General features: G+C 39.8%; 4 protein-coding genes across 8 annotated transcripts; 2 read left to right on the forward strand and 2 right to left on the reverse strand.

The window, feature by feature from the left end:
- Positions 1-761: 761 nt before the first annotated feature.
- Positions 762-4690, reverse strand: LOC149718666 (uncharacterized). The gene is made up of 2 exons (XM_089850956.1): positions 4180-4690; positions 762-3387 (listed from the first exon to the last, which is right to left on the reverse strand). The coding sequence occupies exons 1-2, from the start codon at positions 4363-4365 to the stop codon at positions 1729-1731; spliced, it is 1845 nt and encodes a 614-aa protein (XP_089707082.1). The 5' UTR covers positions 4366-4690; the 3' UTR covers positions 762-1728.
- Positions 4691-5168: 478 nt separating this feature from the next.
- On the forward strand, positions 5169-16318 carry LOC149718667 (glyoxylate reductase/hydroxypyruvate reductase-like). Of its 4 annotated transcripts, none has more exons than XM_089851043.1 (12): positions 11174-11276; positions 11329-11474; positions 12535-12645; positions 12716-12799; positions 13124-13257; positions 13323-13392; positions 13459-13575; positions 13796-13890; positions 13949-14026; positions 14179-14338; positions 14404-14534; positions 16089-16318. In XM_089851043.1, the coding sequence occupies exons 3-12, from the start codon at positions 12539-12541 to the stop codon at positions 16202-16204; spliced, it is 1092 nt and encodes a 363-aa protein (XP_089707169.1). In that variant the 5' UTR covers positions 11174-11276; positions 11329-11474; positions 12535-12538; the 3' UTR covers positions 16205-16318. The 4 variants fall into 4 exon arrangements, with proteins under 4 accessions (XP_089707109.1, XP_089707169.1, XP_089707151.1 ...); XM_089851025.1 differs by having other exon boundaries at positions 11329-11469; XM_089850983.1 differs by lacking the exons at positions 11174-11276; positions 11329-11474 and adding an exon at positions 5169-5317.
- Ddx1 (ATP-dependent RNA helicase Ddx1) lies at positions 5314-7734 on the forward strand. Its single transcript, XM_089850952.1, has one exon. The coding sequence runs from the start codon at positions 5373-5375 to the stop codon at positions 7575-7577; it is 2205 nt and encodes a 734-aa protein (XP_089707078.1). The 5' UTR covers positions 5314-5372; the 3' UTR covers positions 7578-7734.
- On the reverse strand, positions 16319-24925 carry LOC149718669 (SPRY domain-containing SOCS box protein 3-like). Of its 2 annotated transcripts, XM_089851046.1 has the most exons (5): positions 24740-24925; positions 24538-24631; positions 19871-20029; positions 18858-19170; positions 16319-17686 (listed from the first exon to the last, which is right to left on the reverse strand). In XM_089851046.1, exons 3-5 carry the CDS (start codon positions 20023-20025, stop codon positions 17246-17248), a joined length of 909 nt encoding a protein of 302 aa, XP_089707172.1. In that variant the 5' UTR covers positions 20026-20029; positions 24538-24631; positions 24740-24925; the 3' UTR covers positions 16319-17245. The 2 variants fall into 2 exon arrangements, with proteins under 2 accessions (XP_089707172.1, XP_089707171.1); XM_089851045.1 differs by having other exon boundaries at positions 24538-24924.
- Positions 24926-27551: the final 2626 nt, after the last annotated feature.

The raw sequence follows: 27551 nt of genomic DNA on the forward strand, positions 1-27551 counted from the left end.
TAAACTTCGGGTAATAGAAAATTTTACCCGCCGTCGCGGGTATCGGGTCCAATTTTCAATTACCCGCCGCGGATATCGGGGCTTGCAAAATCCCCTAAATTAGCTTTCGGGTCCAATTCGGGTCTTTGTTTTTCCTTACAGTCCAATTAAAAGCTAGATTTCAAAGCCGAGCCTTTATCCCATAGTTTAATTCATTAATCAATATTAATTAATAACTTGTTACTAATTAAATTATTTAATTTTGAAAGGCGGAAATATTGAAACATGCGCGGTAACCCCGTGAACTAGGCCCGTCAGCAGTGTTGTTCCTTTGATTTTTGGGAACGTACTTTCCCCAATAGTAAAACGTACTACCCCAATGGGAGGCTTTTTGAAAACGCACTTTCCCCCCCCCTTGGTGGTATTAAAATTTCCGTCCCCCTCAACGAAAGGCATTTGCCGCCATCTAGCGGCGTAATTTTCGTCCCATAGACGCTAATGTTAAAAAATGGAATTTGAAAATGTACTTTCAAGCATCAAATCGTATTTTTCGTACTGATAACTTTAAAATGTACTAAAAAAGTACAATTGTACTACTCAGAACAACACTGCCCGTCAGATTCAGAGGGTATTGACAAAGGCTTAAAATTGGTCCTAAAAAATATGTTTCGGGTACCCGCACGCCCCTGGTTCATATAAATTCCATCGCTTTTCCTTGTCCTTTTAGCAATCATTATGAAACTCGTGATTTTTCCCCATGACGTTTCAAGAAAGCGTGAGCATTAGTGTTAAAATTTGTAAAACACTTATCATAATAATTTAATAACAAATGTTTACAATTAGAATAAAAAATTTCCATTTAAAAAAGGTTAAATATAAATAGGGCCATCACCAAACCCTTTAGTATTTATATACAGATAGTGATATTCTTCATTAACAATTCGGAATCGTGTTTAATAATAATTAACGGTGACTTATCCATAGAGATACATGAGGAACAGTTGAATTTTCAGCGTTGAGTAGAGCTCGATAGAAGCAGCCCTTCGCGTGTGTGATGGGGTGAGTCGCTTGTGGCGCCATCTACACGCGGCGAGGTAAACCCCATGTCGAGCGTTGTCAGCACTTGGGAGGGAGACAACGCGGCTTCGAATTCCGCCGGGAACGTTTTATATTTAATTAAATTGAGACTTTTATTAACAGATAATGAAAACATTTGCAAGATGAAACGTTACGGTATTTATTTATTGTTCAAATTTAATATGTACTTCGCTCATCGATAGGCGCCACGTACAACTCACCCTATCACCAAAAACGGATTTATGGGATAAGAACGTCGGATCGTACCTTTAGCCTCTAGTACCATCCTCGCATACTTTTATTGAGAAACTTCGTCTGCTTATATTTTGACTCCACCCACAAATTCGATCTCTAGAAGTAGCTATATACAGAATTTGTGGGTGGAGTCAAAATATAAGCAGACGAATTTTCTCAATAAAGTATGCGAGGATGGGGAGTGAATTCGCTAACTCCGACGTTCTTATCCCATAAATCCGTTTTTGCTATCACACACAAAAAGTGGAAATTGAAATTTTCGTATTCAAAAAGGCACGAGACCCGCTGCGAAATAGTTTGTCTAGGTTCTTAATACGTGTTCTAATGTATATGGAGTTATCTTCGATATTACAAATAGATCTTTCGCAAAGTAATAAATAACAAATAATTCAAAGAATAAGTGAAATATGAACGAGGTCATTTTCTAATTGAAACTTGACCAACAACAGGAAGACCGCAATTACGCCATCCCTTTTTTATAGATTCCAATGTTAGTACGGGAATCCCGTATTTTGGGTTCTGAGTTTCTACCGCGTTTTTCAAAGGGATAATACCCAAAATTATTTTCTCATTATCATCATTGATACGGGTTAAATCTATGACTGGGGCGACTGAAGGTATTTCAAACGGCAATTTGCTAAAATCAGGAGGGCCAACTCCTTTTAGTTGGCACATTTTTTTATGTTTTTGCAACAAAGTCCGGTAGCTAAATGTTTTCGCGCATCCTTTGCAAACGAACTTCTTTGAGTGTTTATGTTGTATATGTTGTTTTAGACGATATTTGCAGTTAAAAGGCGAATTGCATATATTGCAAGTAAAATTATATATTTGCGCGTGCTTCAATTTGTGTACTGCAAACTCATCGCGCCCTTTTAACACTTCCTTGCAAATTTGGCACTCAAAAGCTTTAGTTTTACATAAATTTGACTTAACACTGGGCCCGGCGTTATTTTCTGACTGATTAGGCCCAATATTGGAACAGGCAGGTTTTTGTTGCCGATTTCTTTGATTCAAACTTTGATTTTTAGATTGAGTATTAGATTTCTTCTTGGCCTCGAGAAGGTTAGTACTATTTTGTTTCTGCAAGTCCTTTAAGTCCATCCAGGACTCGTTTGAAGTATTATCACCTTGCGGTTCAACTTTGCTACTATTATTCTCTCCATTAACATTCGACATAAAATTAAGTACTGAATTTGCACCAGTAGCGACCGTGTTGATAAGCTCATACGGATTGCCGCAATCGAACACCGATTTTTTGACAATACTATCATCCCTTATAGGTAATTGAGAATGATTTTCTATGAATGGCATAAATATGGGCTCAAATTCCGCGGAACCTTCCTCCGAATTGGAATTATTACCGCTATTACAGTCTCCTAAGACGCTTTGTACGTGAGTTTTAACGTGACATTCAAAATCATCTTCCGTTTGGAAGTCTTGTTGGCAAGGTATACAAGTGAACGTCAAGTCCTCAGTTTTTGCGGTACGCGTTTCGCAGGGTAGGTCGTACGATCTAGTAGAGTTTTCAGGGGTCGAAAGAAGAGGGATTTTATTTTGCCAAAGGTAGGTTTGACATTGCGTATGATGGATTGCCAGCTCAGACTTTTTATAGAATAACTTAGAACAAGCGCAGCAACGATGTCGAAAGTCTTTCTTGTGCATAGCCGCGTGTCTAGTGCAGTTTACAAAGTTGTATTTCATAACAACCCCACAGAAATCGCATTTCCAGTAAGAATCGTTTTGAGAAGACGCCGCCATTTTCTCGTCTTTACGATACGTTTCTTGCTCCAGAGATTGGTTACTCGTCGTTAAGTTTAGAGACAGATCCGAGCTATCATTCGAGACACTGGCTTGCATTGATACAGATCTGTCAGAGGTATTAACAACTGGTTCAAAATTTAAGGGGGCACTGGTAACGTTCAGGACATTGAATTTTCGACAGCTAGATTTTCTCCAATCCAAATTACTGGTGGGAGTTTTGTGCGTATATTTTAAGTGATGCAAATAAACGTTTTTCTGTCGGTACGCTTTATTGCATAAGTGACACTGGTAAAGTGCGATGGTGCTGTGTAGAGCCTACGTATTATCGTTGAAAATTAACGTTTACCTGCTAAGTAATGTTACGAAAGATGAATCAAGGATTCAAGCCAAGCTAAGGTAAACCACAACAACCAAGGAAAATATCCAACAGATACGATTTGTACACCATTAACCAAATCATGAATAATTAACAGAAATAATAGATGATGAGAGTAATATCAAGTTCAACAACAGAGGTTAATGAAGTGAAGAAAGGAGATGGACCTTAAAAGGCATAAACTCTCACCATGGATAAAGAATGCGCGTGAGGAAATTGGTTTTCACTCTACAGGATAGGCAACTCCCTATCTCGAACGACAGCTTTATTCTGTATATACTCTGTTACAACATCGGTTGTCAGCATGCGCAAAGCTAGGTCTCTATGTAATCTAGCCTTGCGCGTGCTGACAAGAGACAAAAAACTTCAGGATCTTCAGGATTTAAAATCGTTTAAAATATCCTGAAGTTTTTTTGTCTCTTGTCAGCACGCGCAAGGCGGCGCAAGGCTAGATTACATAGAGACCTAGCTTTAGGCGTGCTGACAACCGATGTTGTAACAGAGTATATACAGAATATTCTGTCGTTCGAGATAGGGAGTTGCCTATCCTATAGCGTGAAAACTAATTTCCTCACGCGCATTCTTTGTCCATGCTTTCACGCATCTTAGGGTCCATCACAAAGCATAGCATTGACAGAAAGCACAATAAACCAACGGATCAATGAAAAGCAAGGGTTGACATGGGCAGTGTGTGGTAGAAATGTCAGGTTTAACTAAGCGGGTGAATTTACCTTGTGCCTCATAAGTGTTCCTTTTTGTCTAAAGCTTCTTCCGCAAATCGTACAAGAATGCGGCTTTAAGCCTTGGTGAATTAAAATGTGCATGTCTAACGTGAATTTACGACTAAACTCCTTGTTACAAACGGAACACTGGAAACCTTTTTGGGAACTCATCCCAGATAATTCCACATTTTGCATAATGGGAAGGATAAAAACTACAAAATTGCTTCGAAAAGCTCAAAAATTGTGAGTTCGTCCGTAAACAAACAATAACAAAACCAAGCCAGGCCGCCCGCGAGTCCGCGATTTCAAGCCGACGAACCGTGGAGTCGTCGAGAGTCGAACGTCGTCTAAAATTCTGAAACTCTGAAAACTTTCCTATCTAGAGATTCTAGGCTATCTATTCTCCCTGTCCCTGTCCTGCTGAAAGTAGAGCTTTCGGTTGGTACTTGAAGCAGTGAGCGCAAATAAAACTTCCTCGTTATTTTAGGAGCCAGTCTGGGAAAAAGCACACTTCCTCTTATCCAATAGACCAAAACCATTCAAGAAGTGGGGGTTACTGGTCATCGGGATTCGGGACCAGTTTATTAATTGCAAATCTATTGGAGAACAGAGGCTGGGAGCCTGGGACCAGTCCGGAGACCAGTTTATTATTTAGGACGCTAGGGGGGGGGGGGTCACTGGTCCTAAGGACTAGTTTAAAAAATATCCTTATTTCCCAGACTGTAATAGGAGCATCTGTGGAAGAATGCCCAATGGTAGAGGGAGAACATAGTGATATCTTGGACTAATATAAACTTCGCTTCTTAGTCCAAGATGATATACGTAACATCACTGGCGGCAGGCTGAAAAATAAGGCGGTGGCCCGGGATAAATGTTACCACAATACAGCTCCGTGATGTTACTTTAAAAATTAGCTGGGCCAGTTTAAATATTAAATGCTTGGGCACGGAGCTGTATTGTACAATACACATCCGTGGCTTGGGGGTCTACTGGCCCTGTGGCCACTTACAGCCCATAGCCCACTCGATCACGCGCAACACGACGCAACCAAGACGTGTTAGTTTTTCTCACTTGTCTGATCGGAATCGGTCTACCGGTTGTTAACTAAATCGTTAAGGAATTAACTTTATAATCAGGAAACTTAAAAGTGAGTGTTATTTCTATCTATTTAATAAATTTAGTGGGTCTTTATTGGCGCGAAAATGGCCGCGTTCGAAGAAATGGGAGTTTTACCTGAAATAGCCAAGGCCCTCGACGAAATGGAATGGACCTTGCCGACAGACGTTCAATCTGAAGCGGTCCCTTTAATCTTGGGTGGCGGTGACGTCTTGATGGCTGCCGAAACTGGTAGCGGTAAGACAGGCGCCTTTTGTCTACCTGTTTTGCAAATTGTCTGGGAATCGTTGAAAGATGAAGAATCGGGCAAGACTAAGAAGAGTGGAACTAAAGCTGTTGGCTTATCGAAGGCATCAAAATGGATGTTGAACGTTTTTGACAGAGGAGACCAATTAGCCATCAACCCTGAAGGGTTAGTTTGTCAAAGCCGAGACCACAAAGCCTGGAGTGGCTGCAGATCCAACAAGGGTGTTAGAAATCAAGGAAAGTATTATTACGAAGCCAAGGTAACGGATGAAGGACTCTGCAGAGTTGGTTGGGCTACCGCTGGTGCCTCTTTAGACCTGGGAACTGATAGAAATGGGTTTGGTTTCGGAGGCACTGGGAAAAAATCATTTGGGAAGCAGTTTGACACGTATGGAAAACCTTATGGCAAGAACGATGTCGTTGGTTGTTTTCTAAATCTTGACGATTGGAAAGTAAAGTTCTCATTAAATGGAGTTGATCTAGGAGTTGCCTTTGACATCCCTCAAAATCTTAGAAAATCAGCTTTCTTTACCGCTGTTTGCTTAAAAAATGCTGAATTAGAGATCAACTTTGGTAATACTCCCTTCAAATACGCTCCAGAAAAGGAATATGTTGGGTTAGCATCAGCCACAGACGTGGTTCTGTCCGACGTCAATCCTGATATTGATCGCTCGAGTTCTAAGACAAAAATCAAAGCTCCAAGGGCAATTATCATTGAACCTTCGAGGGAACTGGCTGAACAGACCTTAAAATGCGTCCAAAACTTCAAACAATACTTAGCTGACCCTAAAGTATACGAATTATTGGTTGTGGGGGGTATCGCTGCTAAGGAACAAATTCAAGCCCTAAGAGACGGCGTGGATATCGTTGTCGGAACCCCTGGAAGACTGGAAGATTTAATAAGTAGCGGGGAACTGATTCTCTCTCAAGTTCGATTCTTTATCCTGGACGAAGCTGACGGTCTTCTAAGTCAAGGGCATAATGATCTCATCAACCGTATCTACAATCAAATCCCGAAAGTATCCCCAGAAGGCAAACGTCTTCAAATGGTAGTGTGCTCAGCCACACTCCATTCCTTCGAAGTCAAAAAATTGGCTGAAAAAATTATGTACTTCCCAACCTGGGTTGATTTGAAGGGTGAAGATAGTGTCCCCGAGACTGTTCACCACGTTGTTTGTCGGGTTGACCCAAGGAAAGATGAAAGTTGGAAGAACTTAAAGAGGCGCATCGCCACCGACGCGGTTCACGCCAAAGACCGCGTTGGTCCGAATAACAACACGGCCGAAACATTGTCGGAAGCTGTCAAAATCTTGAAAGGAGAGTATGTTGTCAAAGCAATTGATGAGCAGAAAATGGACCAAGGAATTATCTTTTGCCGTACAAAGATAGATTGCGATAATTTGGAGAAATACTTGCTGCAATTGGGTGGGGGTCCCAAGAATCGTAACAACCCATACTCTTGCGTTTGTCTTCATGGAGATCGCAAACCCAACGAGAGAAAGGCCAACCTGGAAATGTTTAAGAGAAAAGAGGTAAAATTCTTGATATGCACCGATGTTGCCGCTAGAGGCATCGACATAAGCGGCGTACCTTTCGTCATAAACGTCACATTACCAGATGAAAAAGCCAACTACGTTCACAGAATCGGACGAGTTGGCCGCGCCGAACGCATGGGGTTAGCCATCTCCTTGGTTTCCAATGTCCCTGAAAAGGTCTGGTATCATAGCAACTGCGCCAATAGGGGCCGGAATTGCTGGAACACTGACTTAACAACCGAAGGAGGGTGTTGCATTTGGTACAACGAACCCCAGTATTTGGCTGATATCGAGGAACACTTGACATGTACCATACAAGAAGTAGATACCAGTTTAAAAGTTCCAGCGGATGAATTCGACGGGAAAGTGTCATACGGACAGAAACGGGCCAATTTGGGCAGTAACTATCAAACTCATACTGAACAGATGGCTTCCGCCGTTAAAGAACTGTCTGATTTGGAATTCATGGCCCAGAGCATTTACATGAAACAATATTTCTGTCGAAGTTAAATTATTTTACTAATGATATTAATGAATTAAATTGGCAATTTATATTTAAGTAACCTTTCCCCTAACGATGAAAATATAATCACAAGAATGTTCAATATATGTTGTTAAAAAGTATCCGAATAAATCATGAAAAAGCATAGTGAACAAGTCACGTAAATCAAGATTTGTGAATTAGCTAAGAGTGGTTGGTGGAGCATTTTAGTTTCATATGTGATTAAGTTTTACCATAAGGACATTATCTCTCTCTAAGGGCCCAAGATTCTATGTTACGGTTGAAATGTATGTATGTCCGATTTGGTCAGCCATCCGTCTCATCTCAAGTGGTATAATAATTGTATAGCCTAAACAGAGGCCGAGCGCATTCGCTGCAAAGTAACCCGGCATTGAACATTTTTCCCTCCTTCAAAGATTTCTCACAACAGCTCTTCGTGATTTTTACTAAGCGCGAATTTACCTCTTGTGTCTGAGAGAGCTGGGGGGTTCTGGAAATTCTCTTACTTATTTTTTCCCCTCAGTCCTTCCTCTCTCGCCTACCCGCCTGTTTTAGTTTGATTCCCAACCACTTGGGAGCGTTATCTCAGAGCTCGCGTCTAGACCACGAACGGCTTAGGATATCGGTCGTGGCTGATTTTGAAAATTATTCTTCTCTCCCGCGAATTTGACGAAAAATTCGGAAGGAGCCCCTATACAAAATCTAAGTCACATCTAGCAGAACTACATGTTTTTGCTAATAGATGCGCTTGGGCCCTTAGAGAGATGATGTCCTTATGGTTGTACAGAAGCCTTGTATCTCTCTCGCTAAGGTCATATTCGAGATGGCCTATCCATGGACGAACCAATACTGAAGGACCGATGGCAGACCATAGAGCCCCATACTAAGCGACGAAACAAATAATGTTAAGCTTACTTCCCCCTTTTCAGCCCCAAACTGGAGGGGGGTTATGAAAAAATACCGAGTCAAATCCCAGAAAAAGCTAGCGCCATCTAGACAAGATAAGACGTTAGATGCTTCCCTATTTAGAACGTTGATTCCCCCATAAGCCCCCCACTATCCGGTTTGCTGCGATCTGCCGCTAGAGGGGGAATTAACAAGTATTTTTCAACTTTCTCCCTCTGCCATCCGTCCTTCAGTATTGGTTCGTCCATGGCCTATCTGTTGGGGTACATATAGTTCTTACGACACCCAAATTTTCGTGCATCCAACCTCCATATCTTCGCTTCAAGAATTTTCCTGCTGTATTGGCCAACTTTCATTTGGGCGACTCGCACCCTCCTAATTTTCCCACGGTTCTGGCATAACGGTGTTCATAGCACCTGCGGAAAACTCTATAGTGGCTAGCTAGTTTTAATATTTAACCAAGACGTCTTAAAGGGATAATGAAGTAGATAAGCAACTTATTTTTAAATAAGGGGGTTAAATATGCATATAAACATAAGGATAACTTCCCAAAACTTTCTCGTTAAATTATAATTTATTTTCAACTTTGCTAACATTAATATAAATGTTATACAAAAACGAGTTTTGCTTCGCAGTCCTTAAAAAACTGCATATGTACATACCCTTGGCGAAACAAGAACACTTTTTCAAACCCAAGAAGGTCCAGAAATTAGAAATTGCAGGGTTCGTACACGACCTGGAAAACCTGGAAATTCAGGGAAATTGGAAATGGGCCTAAAACGTCAGGGAATAATATATTTGAGGGAAAGTCTGGATAACAGTGTCAGGGTGAACAGAAAATGTGTTGTCTGAGATTTGACCAGAACCCCAAATTCGCGGAGCTCGCTCGGGTTATTTGCGATTTACTTAAAGTTGACTTATTTTTATAACAATAACAACTCGTGCAAATATTATTCGAGTGATTTTAGATTGGTTTTCATATATGTTCGCCATGTACGTTATTGCAAATGGTCAGGGAAATTTATGGAATTTAGTCATGGAAAACCTGGGAAAGTCAGGGAATTTAATTCCAAAAATTTTGTACGAACCCTGATTATTGTTACATGTATTGGTGTTTCAAATTAAGTTTAATCGATATGGGAAATTTGGTTTTAATTGCGTATCGGCTCCGTGCGTATAGTTCAAAAAACGGGTATTATCATTTTAGCGCAATAGCACTATTCATTTTGGTGCTTTAAAAAGGGGTAGAGATTCTTTGGGGGATTGGTGTTAAGGTTTGCGTCTGGGTTACGGGTAATCATCGAGGGGCTACTCACTAAAAAGTCATTGGCGATTTCAAAACTGATTGCGATCAAGGATTACTCAGGGCTAATCATGTTATTACCGTTAAGCGCAGTGCGTCGAGAAAACACGCGCTAAAAAGTTTGAGATATTAAAAGAGATGGCGAAAGCATGCGTCTGGGATACCGATAATCATTAGCGCGTCGAGGGGCTATTCACTAGTAATAATTTTCGTTCATTTTGGTGATTTTCATTGACCCTTTACAACGACAATAATTACTTTGTATTCTGAGCTGTGCCGCAAAATGGTTTATTTCAATTTCGCCATAGACCTTTCCTTTCACTGGAAATATCAAAGACCATTACTACACAGACCTTTAAAATAATCTTTAATTAATGAAAATAATTATGAAAATCGGTAAACCCTGAAAATATTTTATTCGACCCGGACCTTTTCAATAGCTTAATTTAGTCCCATTTAGTCACTTTTTGCTTACTATTTTAATATAAATTAGTCACTTACTGATTTTCATTCGTGATTTTAAAAGAGATTGGGATTAACTGTTGCGTCTCGGTTATGTGTAATCATTGGCGATTTTAAAAGATATTGTGATTAAGGGTTAGTTGGGGGTTACGGGTAATTATCTTCATACTGTTAACGGTAGCGCGTCGAGGAGCTACTTACAAAAAATATGGGAATTTAATTAATGGATTTTAAAAGAGATGGGAATTAAAGGGAGGGTGAAGTAGAAAATCAAGTGATTTTTTATTGATTCTTCTACTAATTATAAGGCCAGGCTGCGTAGTAAAACATTCAGGAAATACTTCCGAATGATTTTAAAATTCAAATTAGGTTCAGATTTTAAGGATAATTTTAAACAAGGACGTCCGTCCAATCGCGTAACGCCCTGCCTTTTTATAAACAGAATTCTCGTGGCACGCCACAATTGTCACGTCGTGCGAAACTTTTATCAAATCTTGTGATAATTTCGTTCGACACGGACCGTGCCACGAGAATTTTTTCTGAATGTTTCACTAAGCAGACTGGTCTTATAATTAGTAGAAGAATCGATAAAAAAATCACTTGATTTTCTACTTCACCCTCCCTTTAAGGGTTGCTTAAACGACCTAAAGTTCACAATATGACTATTTATAAAATAAACGCACCCATATACAAATACCTTCACACATAGAGCTTAGCTTACGAAAGGGTTTTTGTGACTTGTTATAATCAATCCCTAAATTACATCCAGGGAAACGAACACACAGTGGAATTGTTTTTATGTCGCACCATTAGAAGTAGTGCGAGCTGGTTCGCCTCCTTCGTGTAATAAACTTGGGCTTCGTCTGATGTTGCCAGGCGCTAGATAAAAAACCTTCACGGTCCTCCTGTGTGTTTCATTCTCTGTAGGAATTTATGGATTAGTCTATTGAAGAGCGTATTTGCAAATGGTTTTGTTAAGCCCGGAGAAGAGAACCAGGGAAGAAATCTAAAGCCTGAAGGTCAAATTTTATGCCTAGTAGGCTTGTATTATTGCTATGTACTACTTTTACCACTTCTCAGTCTCTCAGATCTATTTTTAAGGATTTTTTGGCGAGCAGGACCAGCCACTCCCTCCGTGGCTTGCAGCCCCGAACGTTAAATTAGCAAACGGCCCCTTGGGGTTTTGCCCACCTGCCAGTCCGCCCCAATGTTAGCAATTCAAGAAAAATGTAAGGTTCTTTGGCTCGATATAAATCTTTCAAATTTATCTCTTATTTAGAAATATGTCTTCTTCCATTCCCAAAGTTTTCTTGGCGTTCAGTTCCCGAGATAGCCTTAGATATTCTCTGAAAAACTCCATTTTGCAACAAATTGTGAAGATGAAAATTTCTTTAAAAAAATTAATTTCCGCGGCCAATCAAGGATTCAGGCTAAGCTAGTAGAAGTACATTAGAAGAAGCTCTAAACATTGATAAAAGTGGTTTTTACCCCAGAAATGTGTTGAATATCGCCAAGAAACACATTTGGGCCTTCAATAGTCTTTGACGGGAGAAACGAATGACGGAGCAGAAATTTCCATCTTCTAAAAATGAAGTTAGGCCTAGTGATCTAAAAAACAACTTTGAAAATTCATTTTAAATTAACGAGAATATTTTATTGAGTTATGCTAATGTTTTTATGCTTATTTTAACACCCTCAATAGCCCCTTCCAAAAAGTTTGACTGCCTTGTGCATCTTGTTGTTTAAATTCTTCGCGCATGCGCACTGGGAGCTAAAAAACGTCATATCTAGGTTGTGAACTAGGCTATGCGGGGAAACTACTTCCTGTTTGTAGGAAGAACTGAACTGACTCAGACTAAGAACATTTTTTCAAAACCTTTTGGAAGGGGCTATTACAATAACTTGTTTTTCTAATTCATTTTCCCTTTAAAACTTTGGAAAACCTCTCAGAAAACTCAATGCTATTATAGTTCATGGCATAAGTTCAAAAGATATGTTCCATAAGTTTGTCACTGGTTACTGAAAACTGACGTAGGTGAAACATCATAGATTATCTTAAAGCGACGCCTGGTGAGGCGCTGTCAAAGGCTTAGTACAGAAGATGGGCTGCAAAACCGAGTGGAGTCGATTCTCGCTTGTCGTTCTCGAACTAGCTCGAGATGTAAGTCTCTAGCATTACGAAGTATAGGAAGTGTCATACTTATGGAACATATCTTATAAACTTCTGTCCATGGTAGATAACCGTTATCGCTGCATGACGTTAAAATACACATTATATTTTTTATCCCTGATAGATAAATGAAAACGGCTTCCTTCTCTTTCTTCTTCTTGTCCAAAAGAATCAGTTCAGTTGAATATTTTTTTAATAGTCGATTTGGAGCGATTGTTAGCAATTCAAGAAAAAGGTTTATATCAATGAAGGTTCTCTGGCAGTCTGGCTCGTTCTTAAATCTTTCAAATTTGTCTCTTATTTAGAAATATGTCTTCTTCTTCCATTCCCAAAGTTTTCGTTGCGACGCCTTTAGTTCCCGACATAGCCTTAGATATTCTCAGAAAAAGGTATGCCTAATTACTTTTAGGGGCTGCTCACAAATTGCGTAGCGCAAAAACATGCCGTTTTTGACCTTCCTTTTAACAATAAGTAACAGACCCCACCGATTGATTACGTAATAAAAAAAAAATAACTGTATGACAAACTGTTTTCTGCTATTTGTACATCCTGAGTACATGGAGCCTATAGCACCTTTGATAATAATAATAGTCTATTTTTAAAGCATATTACTGAAACTTCCCTCCTTTGGTCTCCGCCTTACGTAATTTGTGAATAATTATTTATTATTATGCTCGACCATAATTGGTTCATCTTCAATAATGATAACTTAGATATGATACGAGTTTGTGGTCTGAAAATTTTCCAATTCCACGGAGTGAATTGTTAAAATCTGTTAAGGGGATCAATGGACTCTTTTGTAGCGGTTTGAATAAAGTTGATAAGGAACTTCTGGACGCTGCCGGTGGTAAATACTCCAAAGCAATTTAAATTGCAATAATGAAATTCATGGTTAAGTTACTTAAAATCAAGGTGATCTGAAAGTAATTGGTACAGTCTCTGTGGGCTATGATCATATTGACCTACCAGAATGCAAGAAACGGTAAGCTTAGACACCCGAGGTTTAATTACGATAGGATGACTTGGAAATTGTAATGATTTTGTTTAGAAACATATTAGTCGGAAATACTCCGGACGTCCTAACTGACGCGGTGGCGGAATTGGCAGTTGGCCTTCTATTGGCCACTAGCCGACAATTTTTCAATTGCCATAATGAATTAATTAGGTAGTGTACCCATTCAGTGACTTCATAAGTTGGTATAGTGTCTTTCGGCAGATAAGACGGCAACCAGATCCCCATAAATGTTAGGTTTAGGATTAGATTATGTTTTATTCGGTTTTGGATAGGCTTAAGTTTTGGAATAGGTTAGGGACGGGTGCGATGGGGTCAGGTTGCCGTCTTATCCCCTTCTTTCAATTTAAAATAATTATATAACGGGCTTTAGCGGAGAGTGGGAGAAGGTTGTCTGGGCTCCGATGTACCTGACTGGTACGTCCGTTAAAGGATCCACAGTGGGAATTGTCGGGTTTGGACGAATAGGTTCGAAACCGTTCAAATTTAACCTCAGACAAGATAAAATTATAGTTGAATTTTGTAGGGCAGGCAATTGGGCAAAGGCTCAACGCCTTCAATATTAAAAGATTGTTATATAGTGGAAATAGCGAGAAACCAGAAGGCAAGCTATTGCAATATCATTTTATAATTTTAACTCTCGTATAAAGCTAAGCGCACTCGTAAGCGGTGTCTTTATTGAAGGAGTGCGGACGCAGAGTGAAGTCACTACTGAGTAATATATAGTATAGTTAAACATAAAATTTGCATGTAAAGGGGCGGGTCTCAAAGCGGAATTCGTCCCCTTTAACACTCTTTTGGAAGAGTCGGACTTTGTGGTAGTTTCTTGTTCGCTCAACCAACACACTGCCAAAATGTTTGACAAGGAAGCCTTCAAAAGGATGAAAAAATCTGCTATTTTCATTAACGTCAGCCGGTAATATAGGATTATTCTTTTAGCATTAAAATTACGAGTGTCAATGATTTGAGTTAATCATGAAGGGGAGGCGTAGTCGACCAAGACGCTCTGATTGAGGCGCTGACAACCAACGAAATCAAAGCGGCTGGCTTGGACGTCATGACCCCGGAACCTTTACCTCCAAACCATCCCTTGACTAAAATTCCCAACTGCAGTAAGAACTGGGCAATGAATACGACCACACTTTCTTATAGCAGTAAATTACATTGGGTCCTCGCGCAGCGCTCTCATGGAGTAACATAAATGAGAGTAGTTTACAGCATTGTTAAAGTCTGTTTTTGCGGAATCAGGGCTCTATTGAAAGGCCGACTTCCAGCGAAAGGGTTCTAGCGAACTGAAAACCGAGCATCGAGACTAACAATGAAGCGACCGTGTCGATTTTCGAAGCCCCGATGGGTCAAAAGTTGGAAGGGTTCTAGCTAACTGAAAGCCGTGCAATGTGGTTCTAGGGAACTGAAGATGAACAATAGAAATCCTTTTAAATTTATTTCCTCTCGAATTTTTGTTTTCCCCTGAAGGAAATTCTCTATTGCGTATCTTCAGTTCGCTAGAACCACATTGCACGGCTTTCAGTTAGCTAGAACTCTTCCATCTTTTACCCCAGCGGGGATTCGAAAATCGGCATGGTCGCTCCATTGTTAGTCTCCGTCTCGATGCTCGGTTTTCAGTTCACTAGAACTCTTTTCGATGGAAGTCGGCCTTGAAGTTCCTCGCGACTACCCATTGCAATTGTTGTTGTAATATTACGAAAGAAGTGTATGATGTATCCACCTTAATTCACATTTTTAATAACGGAAGAATTAAATGGCCTCGTGCACAACCATTTTCGAATCGAAACTTTACAATTTAAAATGAAGGTATCAATGGTTAATCCTTGCGCTCATTTTTGATAAACGATTTACGAAGCCTGAATTTTAAAGGGAAATTTCAGGTAACATAACATTATATCTTAAAAGAACGACTTTTTAAAAATATATATATAAAAAATAATAAATGATATTACAAAAAAATTAGCATTTAATTAGTCTTAAAATCGAGGACTACCGCGCCACCGCCATTGATTTAGTGGCGTCTGCTAGTCAGAACCCCTTACCTCTCTCAGCAATTCGAGAATTCAACCAATCCCGCGGGGGTAAGTGGTTCGATTTAGGAGAAGCCACTGAACCAATGGCAGCGTAGTAGTCCTCGTTTCTAAGACTAATTAGATGCTAATTATTTTGTTATTTTTGTGTTTTACCTTTTATATTTAAAAAAAGGCCGTTCTTTTAAGTTATAATCAAGAAGTGATATCTAGTTTATTAGGGAGAAGGTATAAGATGCCTAAGTATTCCCGCGCCATAGTCCCAGTCCCCCTTTCAAAATACAAGGGGGGACATAAAAGGAGGCCGGGCTATTTCACCTCTCCTCGAAATACGTAATTTTCGTCATTCGCGTTGCGCTGACGTGAGTTTTCAAAAACCAATGAGATGCTGGTTGTAATTTAGAGGCGGGGATTAACTCCGGACCTACGTTTGGACTGGAGATAAAGCTGGAAATGTGACGAATTTATACCTTCTCCCTAATAAACTAGATATCACTTCTTGGTATAATGTTATACTATCCCAACTTTTCCTTTAATATCAATCGATTAAAATGGTTATCTTGGCATTTTATTCTAACTATTAAAGGTAGAAGGTCCCATTGATTGATTTAAATAATGCATTTTTAGCCTTATTGCCTCATATTGGTAGTGCGTGCTTCCAAACCAGAATCGACATGTGTACTTTAACATCTGAAAACATAGTTGCTGGCCTCGAAGGGAAACCACTACCAGCTCCTCTTTAAATTTATTCTGGATAGTCTTTGAGTAGCTTGCTGGCTTAAAAAGACGCCCAAAGACTATAAATATGAAATGATGTCTTTGTCGTGTTGATAATAAAAGTGTTATTAAAAACTTGATTGGTTTTCAAATTTATTTTTATAAGGAAAAAATAGAGTGACACTACGTAATCGACGTTTGACGTACACGTTCAGTTTATCGAATTAAAATTACTGTAGATTTAAATCCTACGTTGATTTTAACTCGGTTATTTTTTTTAATAAATAAGTTAATAAATAAAAAATGGATTATTTTTGATGAAAGTACAAAAGTAGATTATACAAAAATTTACTCCCTAAAATCTACAGTCAGTTGTTTTATATTATTTCAAAAATGCGCAAACATTTTCATACTTTAAATTCGCCATATGTTTTGAATAAATTAATTATCGTTGACTTTATAACAAAATACGAAAATAGACTAAAAAATATAATTTAAAATTTTTCTTTTAAAAAATTAAACAAAATAAAAATGACTAGGAAAAAATAATATAATAACATGAATTTATTCGATACGTCCATGAATATTGAATGGCAGCTTCAAACGAAATGTTTCAATGACTTGGGCACGCGCGGGAAATGGAATGATGTCACTGGAAGCAGTAGTTTTTACTTTAATATTCATGGAAGTACGTGAATAAATTCGTCACCGCAATTTAATAAATTAAAAAACAAAGAAACTTGTGACCACAGAAGAGTGACTAGAAAATAAAGTCATTTTTCACTTCATGACGTCAAATGACCAAATTTGCGATGCCTCAAGGCTTTAAGAAAGGTTAGGCCAATATTAATGACATGTTTGGCACGTTTTTCGATAGGTTATTGTATTGTTTAGTCATAAGCACACGCGCCACCTTCCCAACAGGAATGTATACTGTTAAGTATTGTAATGTATGTTGAAAGCTCGCGATGTCGTTTAGAAGTTTAATGGAACGATCAAGGTCTGTGAAGGTTGAGTTTCTTATTGAACTCTTTAAGATTCGATGTTACGTTACGGGTGACGCCTCCCTATACGAAAAGGCATGAATTCTTGACGTTTGTGTGAGAATGAGGAACGGATCGCGAGTTGGAAGTGGCAGTTGCCGTGGGTGGATCGAGAAAATCCAAATCCGACCCCGAGTGACCATCATGGTTAGCGGTTGAAGAATTGGCATTATTGTCCCGCTGGTCGGAGGAAGTGGCGCCCTGGTTGTTGCTACTCCATTCGGCTCTTTGGTGGTCGCCCAAATAGGCCTTCAAGCGATTAGGCAATCGCAGTCTCTGAACTCCATTATCGTCTCGAACCGAGGCAAGAATGGCGGAACGACATCGGTCTTGCAGGCTGTAGAACTCGCGTCGCGTCATGGCTAAGGACATTTCCGTTTTGGCCGCCGTTGAACACACCACCGGGTACAAATCTTCTTGCACCAAATTTAGACCTCTGAAAGCCACGCCCAGACAAATGCCGTCCTAAAAAAAACAAAACCATTTTCTTTATGAATAGACCAAATATTATGTACAGTTCTGGACGACATCCTAGTTGTAAAACTATCTAAGCTGCCCAGAGTTGCCCGAGTGTTTTAAGGATCTTTCTATGTTGGCATTAACACCAAATAGCCATTACCTGCATAATGTTGTTTTTGGTTTTTTACAACTTTCAATAACACGACGCTTAATTAGGGGTTAATCATAGCTAAAATGTTATAAGGCAGAAGTATATGGTTACGGGTTTAGACCGTCTCCTGGTGTTACTTATATCAATAATGCAGTTTGGACAAATACGGTAAGGAAGTGTGAGTATGCATAAAGAACCAACATAAAAACAAAGGTAAAATGATAATGGTTTAGAATTGGACGTTATCTACCAATTAATGGCTAGGGTTTCGGCTTCGTGCCAACCTTGAGTAACTCAACTAAAGCGTTGCCTACGTTAATCAAGGCCTGTGCGTGGTGGCTTCGAAGGGGGGGACTTTTAAGAAACGGGACTTCTTATTTTCTCCCTATTTTAGCGCGAGATTTCATTGATAGCTGGACCGAAACGCGCGCGAAAATGAGTATTTAAAATTCCAAACGCGAAAAAATGAACATTTCAAATTCCAAGCGCGAAAAAATGAACATTTCAAATTCCAAGCGCGAGAAAATGAACATTTCAAATTATTTAAGTCCAGCTAATAGCGCCTCAGGTGAGAGAATTTGACAACTTAAATTGCCAAACGAAAAATAAAAATTGGCGCCGGGCACAGGCCTTGATTAATGTAGGCAACGACTAAAGCCATAAGACCTACTCATAGTGTTACTAACATCAACTATGCTGTTTGGTCAAATCCCGTTACGAATTTTGTCTGTGCATAAAGAACCAACATACAAACCAAGGAACCAATTTTGGTAATTACATATATTTGAGAAAGTAGTTCACACCTATGCAAAACGGGGAAGCAGTTATACAGGCGCCTGTAGCTGTAGGAATAACAGTAGGAATCGTACCCCTGTAAGTTGGCGAAACTCTCTCAAGTTTAGCTGGGGATATTTCGAGTTGGGAAAATTTAAATCTATTTCTGGGAAATTCTATCAGCTTCGATAAAGTAGTTTTTTCCCTTCAAAAGTCTCTCTGAATTGTACACCTGACCTCAAGAGGGCTCACCTTGTAATAGACTAGAGTTCCTCGATGTCCGTCGAAGAGAATTCCGATGGTGGCGGCTTCATTTTCGCGAAAGGGCTTAGTGTAATGCCTCCATTGGCCGTCGTGCCACAGGAGCCCCTTGTGAGAGAGACCCCAGCTGTGTTTGTCCTCGCCTAACATATTGACGAAGGCATCTACATGCAATCTAGCCGATTTCGTGCAGATGCCAAACATCATGCTCGTCCCGAATATGCGCCGGGATACTTTAATTTCCCAGAAATAGCAACCACGATTCAAAATGCGATTGCCACGAACACCGGCCGTTCCATTAGACCTGCGAAAATAAAGTAAATGCAACATTGTGATTGGTTAGAGCGGTAATTTATGGTAATATCATGGATAAAGAATGCGCGTGAGGAAATTTGTTTCCACTCTACAGGATAGGCAACTCCCTATCTTGGACAACAGCTTACTCTGTATATACTCGGTTACAGCATCGGTTGTCAACACGTGCAAAGGTAGGTCTCTTTGTAACCTAGCTTTGTGCGTGCTTACAATAGACAAAAAACATCAGGATCTTCAGGATTTAAAATATCCGCAAATTTTTTAGCTCGAGTGCACGGACCCATCGGTCGTAGTTTCAAATACGTGTAGTAGGCTGTAGGCAATTTCACTTGTATTTGAAACTAAGGTCTAGAGGTCAGTGCACTCGAGCTAAAAACTGGCGGATATTTTAAATCCTGAAAATCATGAAGTTTATTGTCTCTTGTCAGCACTAACAAAGCTAGGTTACATAGAGACGTAGCTTTGCGCGTGCTGACAACCAATGTTGTAACAGAATAAGCTGTCGTTCGACGGTTCGAAATAGGGAGTTGCCTATCCTATAGAGTGTAAACAAATTTCCTCGCGCGCATTCTTTATCCATGATAAAGGCAAACGTGCATAGATAACCTGGTTATCTATGCGCCTTTGATAAAGGTTTAAAGAAACGAAAACTTTGTTTGGTTTATACCAAAACGGATTTTTGATTATACCAGTTAGGATGGAAATGACATGTTTGGCTCTTGGGTCCATAGATTCGGACCTCGTGTGACTTGTCCTTGCGGTTCCAAGACCAAGTGTCGGCGCAACCCCAACTGGTCGACAGAACTCTCGAAGGAATCAACCATTCGTTCTCGTTCACCGTCATGATTCTGAATATATATAAAGCGTGAAATAAAAATCAATGAAAAAATGCAATTGAATTAATAGTAGCAGAAGTGAGATGAGACCAGAAGTACTGAGCTAACCAAATTCTTCACTGGGCGAAAGTGAATATTCTTTATAACACACCAACGGTTGGCCCTCTGGTGGCGATTTCAGAATTTCCCCTCCAAAACGTGAGACGGTCGCGGTGGTAGACGACCGAACTAGATTCAAGCACCCGCGTCCGTGTTCCGCGGCTTTAGGTTGAGGGGAAAGGGGTAGGAAATGTTTTTGGAACTCGACCAATTTTTTTCTCTCTATTGTAGGCGCGATTGAAGCGGCATAAAATCCTCAAATTTGTTCACTAGTGCCAGGATCTACTATCAATGCTAGAGCCCTTCACTTCTAGTCTCATCTCACTTCTGATTGTAGTTATATCCTATTTTTTATTAAATACTACGAGCGAAGGCACTTGGCGATGCCCGTCAGGCCGTCGGGACATTTTTTATTGTTTTTCATGCGGACATTATTCCATAAAGAAGAGTTTTTAAGTTTTTAGCCGCCATTTAAAAATATGGCAACAAATCGACCCCGAAAGACCATTCAGGCCGTCTATAAGTTAAAGGAAACCAGTGTACTAAATATTTGCGAATTCGGTTGAAACGAGAGGACTTTGTTGCATCATAGCCGACTTGTATTAATAAAGGCCTATAGGTAGGAAGATAACCATGGGGCGGCATACCGATTTTTTAGCGACCGCTAGATGTCGTTCTTAGGGGGAAAATTTTGTGGCGGGAACTTCAAAACGAATGAAAATGCCAATAGGAGAAAGCTTACTTTTTGTCTTGAGGTTGGGTTTTTTTTTGAAATAAAGTAAGGCAGTTTGTTTTAGAAGTAATACATTTACTTGATAACAATATATTTGTCTTTATCTCATTTAAAGTGCGTTTAGTAAAGTATGTTTTCTACTTTCCTATCACAGTACAATGTAATATTTTCAAAATTAGTGTTTTGATAAGTACCTAACATATAAAATTTTTTAAATCACATTACAAATTTTCATATTTTCGGGGTAAGGGTTTTTATTTGTACGTTTTGACTGTTTCTTCAACGTCACTTATATCTTTGGCATAGTTGATCATTAGGGGTTTGACAAGATTATCTAACATAATATCACATAAATTAATATATACCTATTCCTTCCCCATTTTCAGCGTACCTATTCCTCCCCCATTTTCAGCGTACCTATTCCTCCCCCATTTTCAGCGTACCTATTCCTCCCCCATTTTCAGCGTACCTATTCCTCCCCCATTTTCAGCGTACCTATTCCTCCCCCATTTTCAGCGTACATACCTATTCCTCTCCCATTTTCAGAGTACCTATTCCTCCCCCATTTTCAGCGTACCTATTCCTCCCCCATTTTCAGCGTACCTATTCCTCCCCATTTTCAGCGTACCTATTCCTCCCCCATTTTCAGCGTACCTATTCCTCCCCCATTTTCAGTGTACCTATTCCTCCCCTATTTTCACCGTACCTATTCTTCCCCCATTTTCAGCGTACCTATTCCTTCCCCATTTTCAGCGTACCTATTCCTCCCCCATTTTCAGCGTACCTATTCCTCCCCTATTTTCACCGTACCTATTCTTCCCCCATTTTCAGCGTACCTATTCCTCCCCCATTTTCAGCGTACCTATTCCTCCCCCATTTTCAGCGTACCTATTCTTCCCCCATTTTCAGCGTACCTATTCCTTCCCCATTTTCAGCGTACCTATTCCTCCCCCATTTTCAGCGTACCTATTCTTCCCCCATTTTCAGCGTACCTATTCCTCCCCCATTTTCAGCGTACCTATTCCTCCCCCATTTTCAGCGTACCTATTCCTCCCCCATTTTCAGCGTACATACCTATTCCTCTCCCATTTTCAGAGTACCTATTCCTCCCCCATTTTCAGCGTACCTATTCCTCCCCCATTTTCAGCGTACCTATTCCTCCCCATTTTCAGCGTACCTATTCCTCCCCCATTTTCAGCGTACCTATTCCTCCCCCATTTTCAGTGTACCTATTCCTCCCCTATTTTCACCGTACCTATTCTTCCCCCATTTTCAGCGTACCTATTCCTCCCCCATTTTCAGCGTACCTATTCCTCCCCCATTTTCAGCGTACCTATTCCTCCCCTATTTTCACCGTACCTATTCTTCCCCCATTTTCAGCGTACCTATTCCTCCCCCATTTTCAGCGTCCCACCAGACCCAATTTTTTCCGCAGTTAAGGTGCGTATTTCCCTCAGATTTCGTATCCACCCCATCATCCTTGCCCTAAAATACCCCAGTAATGTTTTGGTAAATATAGACATATTCACAGGGTTGGCCAAATTACATGAACCTCAAATAAAAAATTATAATTACAAATTAAAACTATATTAAATTACAAATTATAAATCATCGTAGGATTCGTATCTGACTTTGTTAAAGAACCCTTAATGTTTCTACCTCGCCAAAATACTTTAGGTATTTTAAAGTATGCAATAACGCAATAAGTTACTAAACTTTTTCAATCCTACTGTATATATTCATTTATGTGATATTATGTTAGATAAGCTTGTCAAACCCTAATGATCCCCCGAAAATATGCAAAGTTGTAATGTGATTCAAAAAATTTCATATGTTAGGTACTAATCAAAACACTTATTTTGAAAGTATTACATTGTACTGTGATAGAAAAGTAGGAAACATACTTTACTAAACGCACTTTAAATGAGATAAAGATAAATATATTGTTATCAAGTAAATGTATTACTTCTAAAACAAACTGCCTTACTTTATTTCAAAAAAAAAACCCAACCTCAAGACAAAAAGTAAGCTTTGTCCTATTGGCATTTTCATTCGTTTTGAAGTTCCCGCCACAAACTTTTCCCCCTAAGGGCGACATCTAGCGGCGGCAGATCACGACGGCCATTGCCAATATCAGAAAAAAAACCGAGGATCACCTATAGGCCTTTATTAATACAAGTCGGCTATGGTTGCATAGAGAAGATTTTTTACATTTCTGGGTGCCATTTATTAAGATGGCAGCAGATTGGAAAAATCTTTCTTTGTACGCGCCTACTACTTATGAGTAACGTTCCTGCAAATTTTCAGCCTTCTAGGGCAAGCGGTTTGGGCTGGGCATTGATTTTCAGTCAGTCTGTCAGTCAGTCAGTCAGGACTTTGATTTATATAGATATAGGTAGATTATTAAAAGTCCTGTCTGAATGGTTATCACCACCAAGCCGAAACCGCGTTACCTAGGAACCTGAAACTTTAGCTGACCTTGCAGCCAAAAGCGTGATCGAGTCGGCTATGGCCGTACCCACTAAGAAAGATTTTTCAATCCGCGGGCATCTTGAAAAATGTCGACTAGAAATGAATAAAAACCTTCCCAACGAAATAACGTCCGTGTCTTTCAACCAATTTCATTAATATTTAGTATACCATTTCACTATAACCTATAGATGGCTTTTAGGGTTAAAAATTCCGCCATATTTTAAAATAGCGGCCCAAAAAAAAATAAAGAAAAAAATCCCGTCGGTCAACTCTGCAAGCACAACAGAATATAGAAACCATATGCATTAGGCCTAGTAATTAAGGAACGAAGATCGTTAGACTCTAGACAGCTGGTGGTTAAACTGTGGCGGTTACCAATATATCAGTTCTTTCTCGATATTAATTGTAAGCCACCACCCTCTCCTCCCCTCTTCTCGTTATAAAAAACCTTGCGTAAAAACGTAGAGTAAAGCGTGCGCAAACTATACTCAGCTGAATTTTCAGCTGCCAGAAGTGGAGGGAAATAACGGGACGGGAGGCGAGCGACGCCGTCATTTTCAACCGGGGGGAAAGAATTCAATGATTAAGGGCTTCTATATATGACCCCCTCCTCCCTTGCCACCCCCGTCTGTGAGTCCATACGTGACAGCCCGTTTCCCATATGTTCTCTATGACAAAGCCCTTTTATAATGTCGATTCCAACCGAAATTCTCGGGCAAACTTGTATTCTTACTTATCGATTCGTTTTGACAATTACAGTCTTTCAGTAACTTATTGAAAATATTAATTTTGATCTCTGCCAAGCCTCCCAAGTAATTTAACTAATTATTATAACGCAATCTTCGGAAAAAAATAGAGACAATAGAGGAGAAAGCTTTAGGTATAGATTAAGAAAAAGCTGTGTGATATTAACGACGTCGTACTAATTTTTTAACCTGGGCCCTTATTGACAATGCCACGGTATTATTCTAACGTTATCTATAATCACCATGAGCGGCTTCATTTGCATAGAAATTAGACAAATCAAGGCACTTAGAACTAACAAGTATGGTTTGGAAAGCATGAACTTTCCACTGGAAACCGGGTACGACAAATTTAAATAAAACAGAATTCATTAATGACAATTATGTTTTAATTGCAATTGTTTTTTTTTTTTTTTTTTGAAAACCTCTTGTTAAAAGAGATAAATAATATTAAAGTTAACAGAGTTACTCACCTTTTCTTTGTCCTTTTTAGTACCGACGTTTTCAATATTAATTTAGGCGTAACATGTTTCTTTGTTGCCGGCGTTAACCATATTCGTTTATTATCTAAAATTCATTTAAATGACACATCTTTCTTATTTCGTTTTGACCTTACGTATCCATCCGCCTAAAAGATGAAATCCCCCGTCGCGACACTAATATGACAACTCTAACCTCTTTCTTTGCGGAAGCCAAAAATCAGAAGATGATAATGCCTTTATTTAATTTTATTTCATTTAACTGATGTCGTATGGCAACTTAACGGGAATCTATCCGTACTTATCTAAGCGAAACCTAAGCCCAGAATGGAAAGTGAAAAGCGTACCTTCAACCCACAATTTTCTCTCTCTCTCTTGGCAATATCGGCACGCGTTAGCCTGGAGATTTCAAACCCCCGTTTTATGCCCCCTCCCAGGCTACGGGTCTGTAATCAAGGATCGATTGCTGCTGGGGTCGTCAGCCCTCTTGTACCCAACCGTACTCACCTACCCGCCTTTTGCCCTTACCATAAGAGAACCGAATGTTCCCAGGATTGCTCTGCCTCCACCATGAGAAATATTAAAACTAATGCTATCCACCTCAATTTATATTTACGCTTATTTATTCAATAATGTCAATAATAGCTTTTGAGAGACATAATTTCGGTTAACTTTGAAATACAGGATTGGAATACATTGCTTTTGCTTATGTTGCAATTCCTCCGAGTTCACGAGAAATTTACATCAAGTGACATAATTCTTGCAGTTATGTTTTTGCTTTCGCTTACTAATCCTTTATAAAGAATTTTAATTTACTAGTTTTTACGAATCGAGGCTCGAACGTGATCTCAATTTTTCAAAAGTGGCGCGGTTTCTTATGATATTTAACCTATCCTTTTTGCTAGGTGGGATTATATAAACAGACCTAGCTTTGCATGGTGTTTTTGTGTGTGTGTGTGTGGCCCGGGACATTTATTGAAGAGCCCTCGTTGATTACCGTAATCCAGACCAATGAATTCCTATTCCTTTTAAAAGTATCAATAAATAAATTATCGCCCAATTAGTTTGACGTCGGCTGTGTGCAAAGTCTTTGAGAAATGTCTATACTCTTCACTATTAGCCCAACTTAACCCCCGCCTTAGCAATTTCCAACATGGGTTTCTCAATGGCAAGTCTGTAGAATCTAATCTCCTATCAGCCCTTTTCACTTGGCTAGAAGCTTTAGACCAATCCAAACGCGTTGATGTAATATATCTCGATATCGCCAAAGCGTTTGACTCTGTTCCCCACCGTCGACTCCTTGCAAAACTTCAAGCTTACGGCGTTACAAATACAATTCTTCGGTGGCTAGAATCGTATCTTCTTGATCGTTCTCAAGCAGTCCGGGTTAGTGATTCCCTGAGTGACTTCTTACCTGTTACCAGTGGCGTTCCTCAGGGAAGTGTCCTAGGCCCCTTACTATTCCTCATATACATCAATGATCTGCCCAATGACCTAACATCCCCTCTTTGTTTATTTGCTGACGATCTTAAAATCTTCCGCGTGATAGACTCATATACTGACGTGCTCACCCTACAATCTGATCTCCATAAGCTTGAGGTTTGGTCGACACGTAACGGTCTTTTCTTTAACGAAACTAAATCATTGGTCCTAACTTTACAAAATACCCCTTCAGACCTAGATTCACCGTCCCCTTATTTTCTTTCCGGGCAAAACATAAAACGTGTTAATGAGTGTCGAGATCTGGGTGTCCAAATAGATCATAATCTAAAATTTCATTCCCATGTGAGAAAGACTTGTGGTCGCGCCAAAGGTTTACTAGCCACTATCAAAGCCAATTTCCCAGGCATCACCCCTGAGTTTCTGACCCGGATTTATAACTGCTACGTTCGCCCAGTCCTAGAATTTGGTAGCCAAATATGGAACCCTCACTCAGCTCTCGACATTCAACAACTAGACAACATTCAAGGTTCCTTCTCTCGACTACCGCGTATCCTAAAACATCAACCCAGAGACAGTAGGCTATCTACCCTTGGTTGGCCTTCTTTGACTACTCGTCGGTCTTACCTCGACCTAATCAGTTTATTCAAAATCCTAAATTGTCCCGACCAAAGATTCTTTTCCGCTGCTCCCTCGTCTATCCCCACCCGTGGTCACCATAGAAAATTATTTCGTCAACAGGCCCGTAAAAATCAACTGAAGCACTCTTTTTTCCATCGGTTGGTCCCCATCTGGAATTCCCTACCCCCTGAGATTATCTCCCTAAAATCACTTGTGCAATTTAAAACCAAACTCAAACAACACTTAAACCTTTAATTAATTTCCCTCACAATTTTCAACCTAAGAAATCGCAGCTGTAAGGCTTCATTCAGCCCTAGCTCGTATCCCCCCTCAGGAGCAATGAAAATCGGCAATGAACCAATATTTTCAACAGTGAATAGCCCCTCGAAGCGCTGCCTCTAAAAGTCCTACCATGGATAAAGAATGCGCGTGCGGAAATTTGTTTTCACGCTATAGGATCGGCAACTCCCTATCTCGAACGACAGCTTATTCTGTATATACTCTGTACAATATCGGTTGTCAGCACGCGCAAAGCTAGGTCTCTATGTAATCTAGCCTTGCGCGTGCTGACAAGAAACAAAAAACTTCAGGATCTTCAGGATTTAAAATCGTTTAAAATATCCTGAAGTTTTTTTTCTCTTGTCAGCACGCGCAAGGCTAGATTACATAGAGACCTAGCTTTGCGCGTGCTGACAACCGATGTTGTAATAGAGTATATACAGAATAAGCTGTCGTTCGAGATAGGGAGTTGCCGATCCTGTAGAGTGAAAACAAATTTCCTCACGCGCATTCTTTATCCATGGTCCTACCCCTATTAAAATCGAGAATGAGTATTTTAGTACGTAGCCCCTCGATGCGCTACCAGCTTTGACGGTGCAATGACTCAATAAATTGAGTCGGCATTGGACGGTGTTAAGACGATTACCCTTAACTCCCAAATAAACCTA

Source organism: Phalangium opilio, unplaced genomic scaffold (assembly GCF_054372755.1).
Source record: "Phalangium opilio isolate 3A_F unplaced genomic scaffold, DU_Popi_V2 ptg000002l_1, whole genome shotgun sequence".
Taxonomy (NCBI): Eukaryota; Metazoa; Arthropoda; class Arachnida; order Opiliones; family Phalangiidae; genus Phalangium; species Phalangium opilio.

What these genes read in the sequence shown, in the direction of transcription:
- LOC149718669 (XM_089851046.1), bottom strand. Translation starts at nt 20,025, where the DNA reads ATGACGGTGAACGAGAACGAATGGTTGATTCCTTCGAGAGTTCTGTCG. An exon ending in TGTCATTTCCATCCTAACTG is followed by an intron (nt 19,171 to 19,870) that starts GTATAATCAAAA and finishes TTATTTTCGCAG; the next exon opens with GTCTAATGGAACGGCCGGTG. An exon ending in GAACTCTAGTCTATTACAAG is followed by an intron (nt 17,687 to 18,857) that starts GTGAGCCCTCTT and finishes TGTTTTTTTTAG; the next exon opens with GACGGCATTTGTCTGGGCGT.
- LOC149718667 (XM_089850983.1), top strand. Translation starts at nt 12,539, where the DNA reads ATGAAAACGGCTTCCTTCTCTTTCTTCTTCTTGTCCAAAAGAATCAGT. An exon ending in ACTTCTGGACGCTGCCGGTG is followed by an intron (nt 13,258 to 13,322) that starts GTAAATACTCCA and finishes CTTAAAATCAAG; the next exon opens with GTGATCTGAAAGTAATTGGT. An exon ending in TGTCGGGTTTGGACGAATAG is followed by an intron (nt 13,891 to 13,948) that starts GTTCGAAACCGT and finishes TGAATTTTGTAG; the next exon opens with GGCAGGCAATTGGGCAAAGG.
- LOC149718666 (XM_089850956.1), bottom strand. Translation starts at nt 4,365, where the DNA reads ATGCAAAATGTGGAATTATCTGGGATGAGTTCCCAAAAAGGTTTCCAG. An exon ending in GAACACTTATGAGGCACAAG is followed by an intron (nt 3,388 to 4,179) that starts GTAAATTCACCC and finishes GATAATACGTAG; the next exon opens with GCTCTACACAGCACCATCGC.
- Ddx1 (XM_089850952.1), top strand. Translation starts at nt 5,373, where the DNA reads ATGGCCGCGTTCGAAGAAATGGGAGTTTTACCTGAAATAGCCAAGGCC.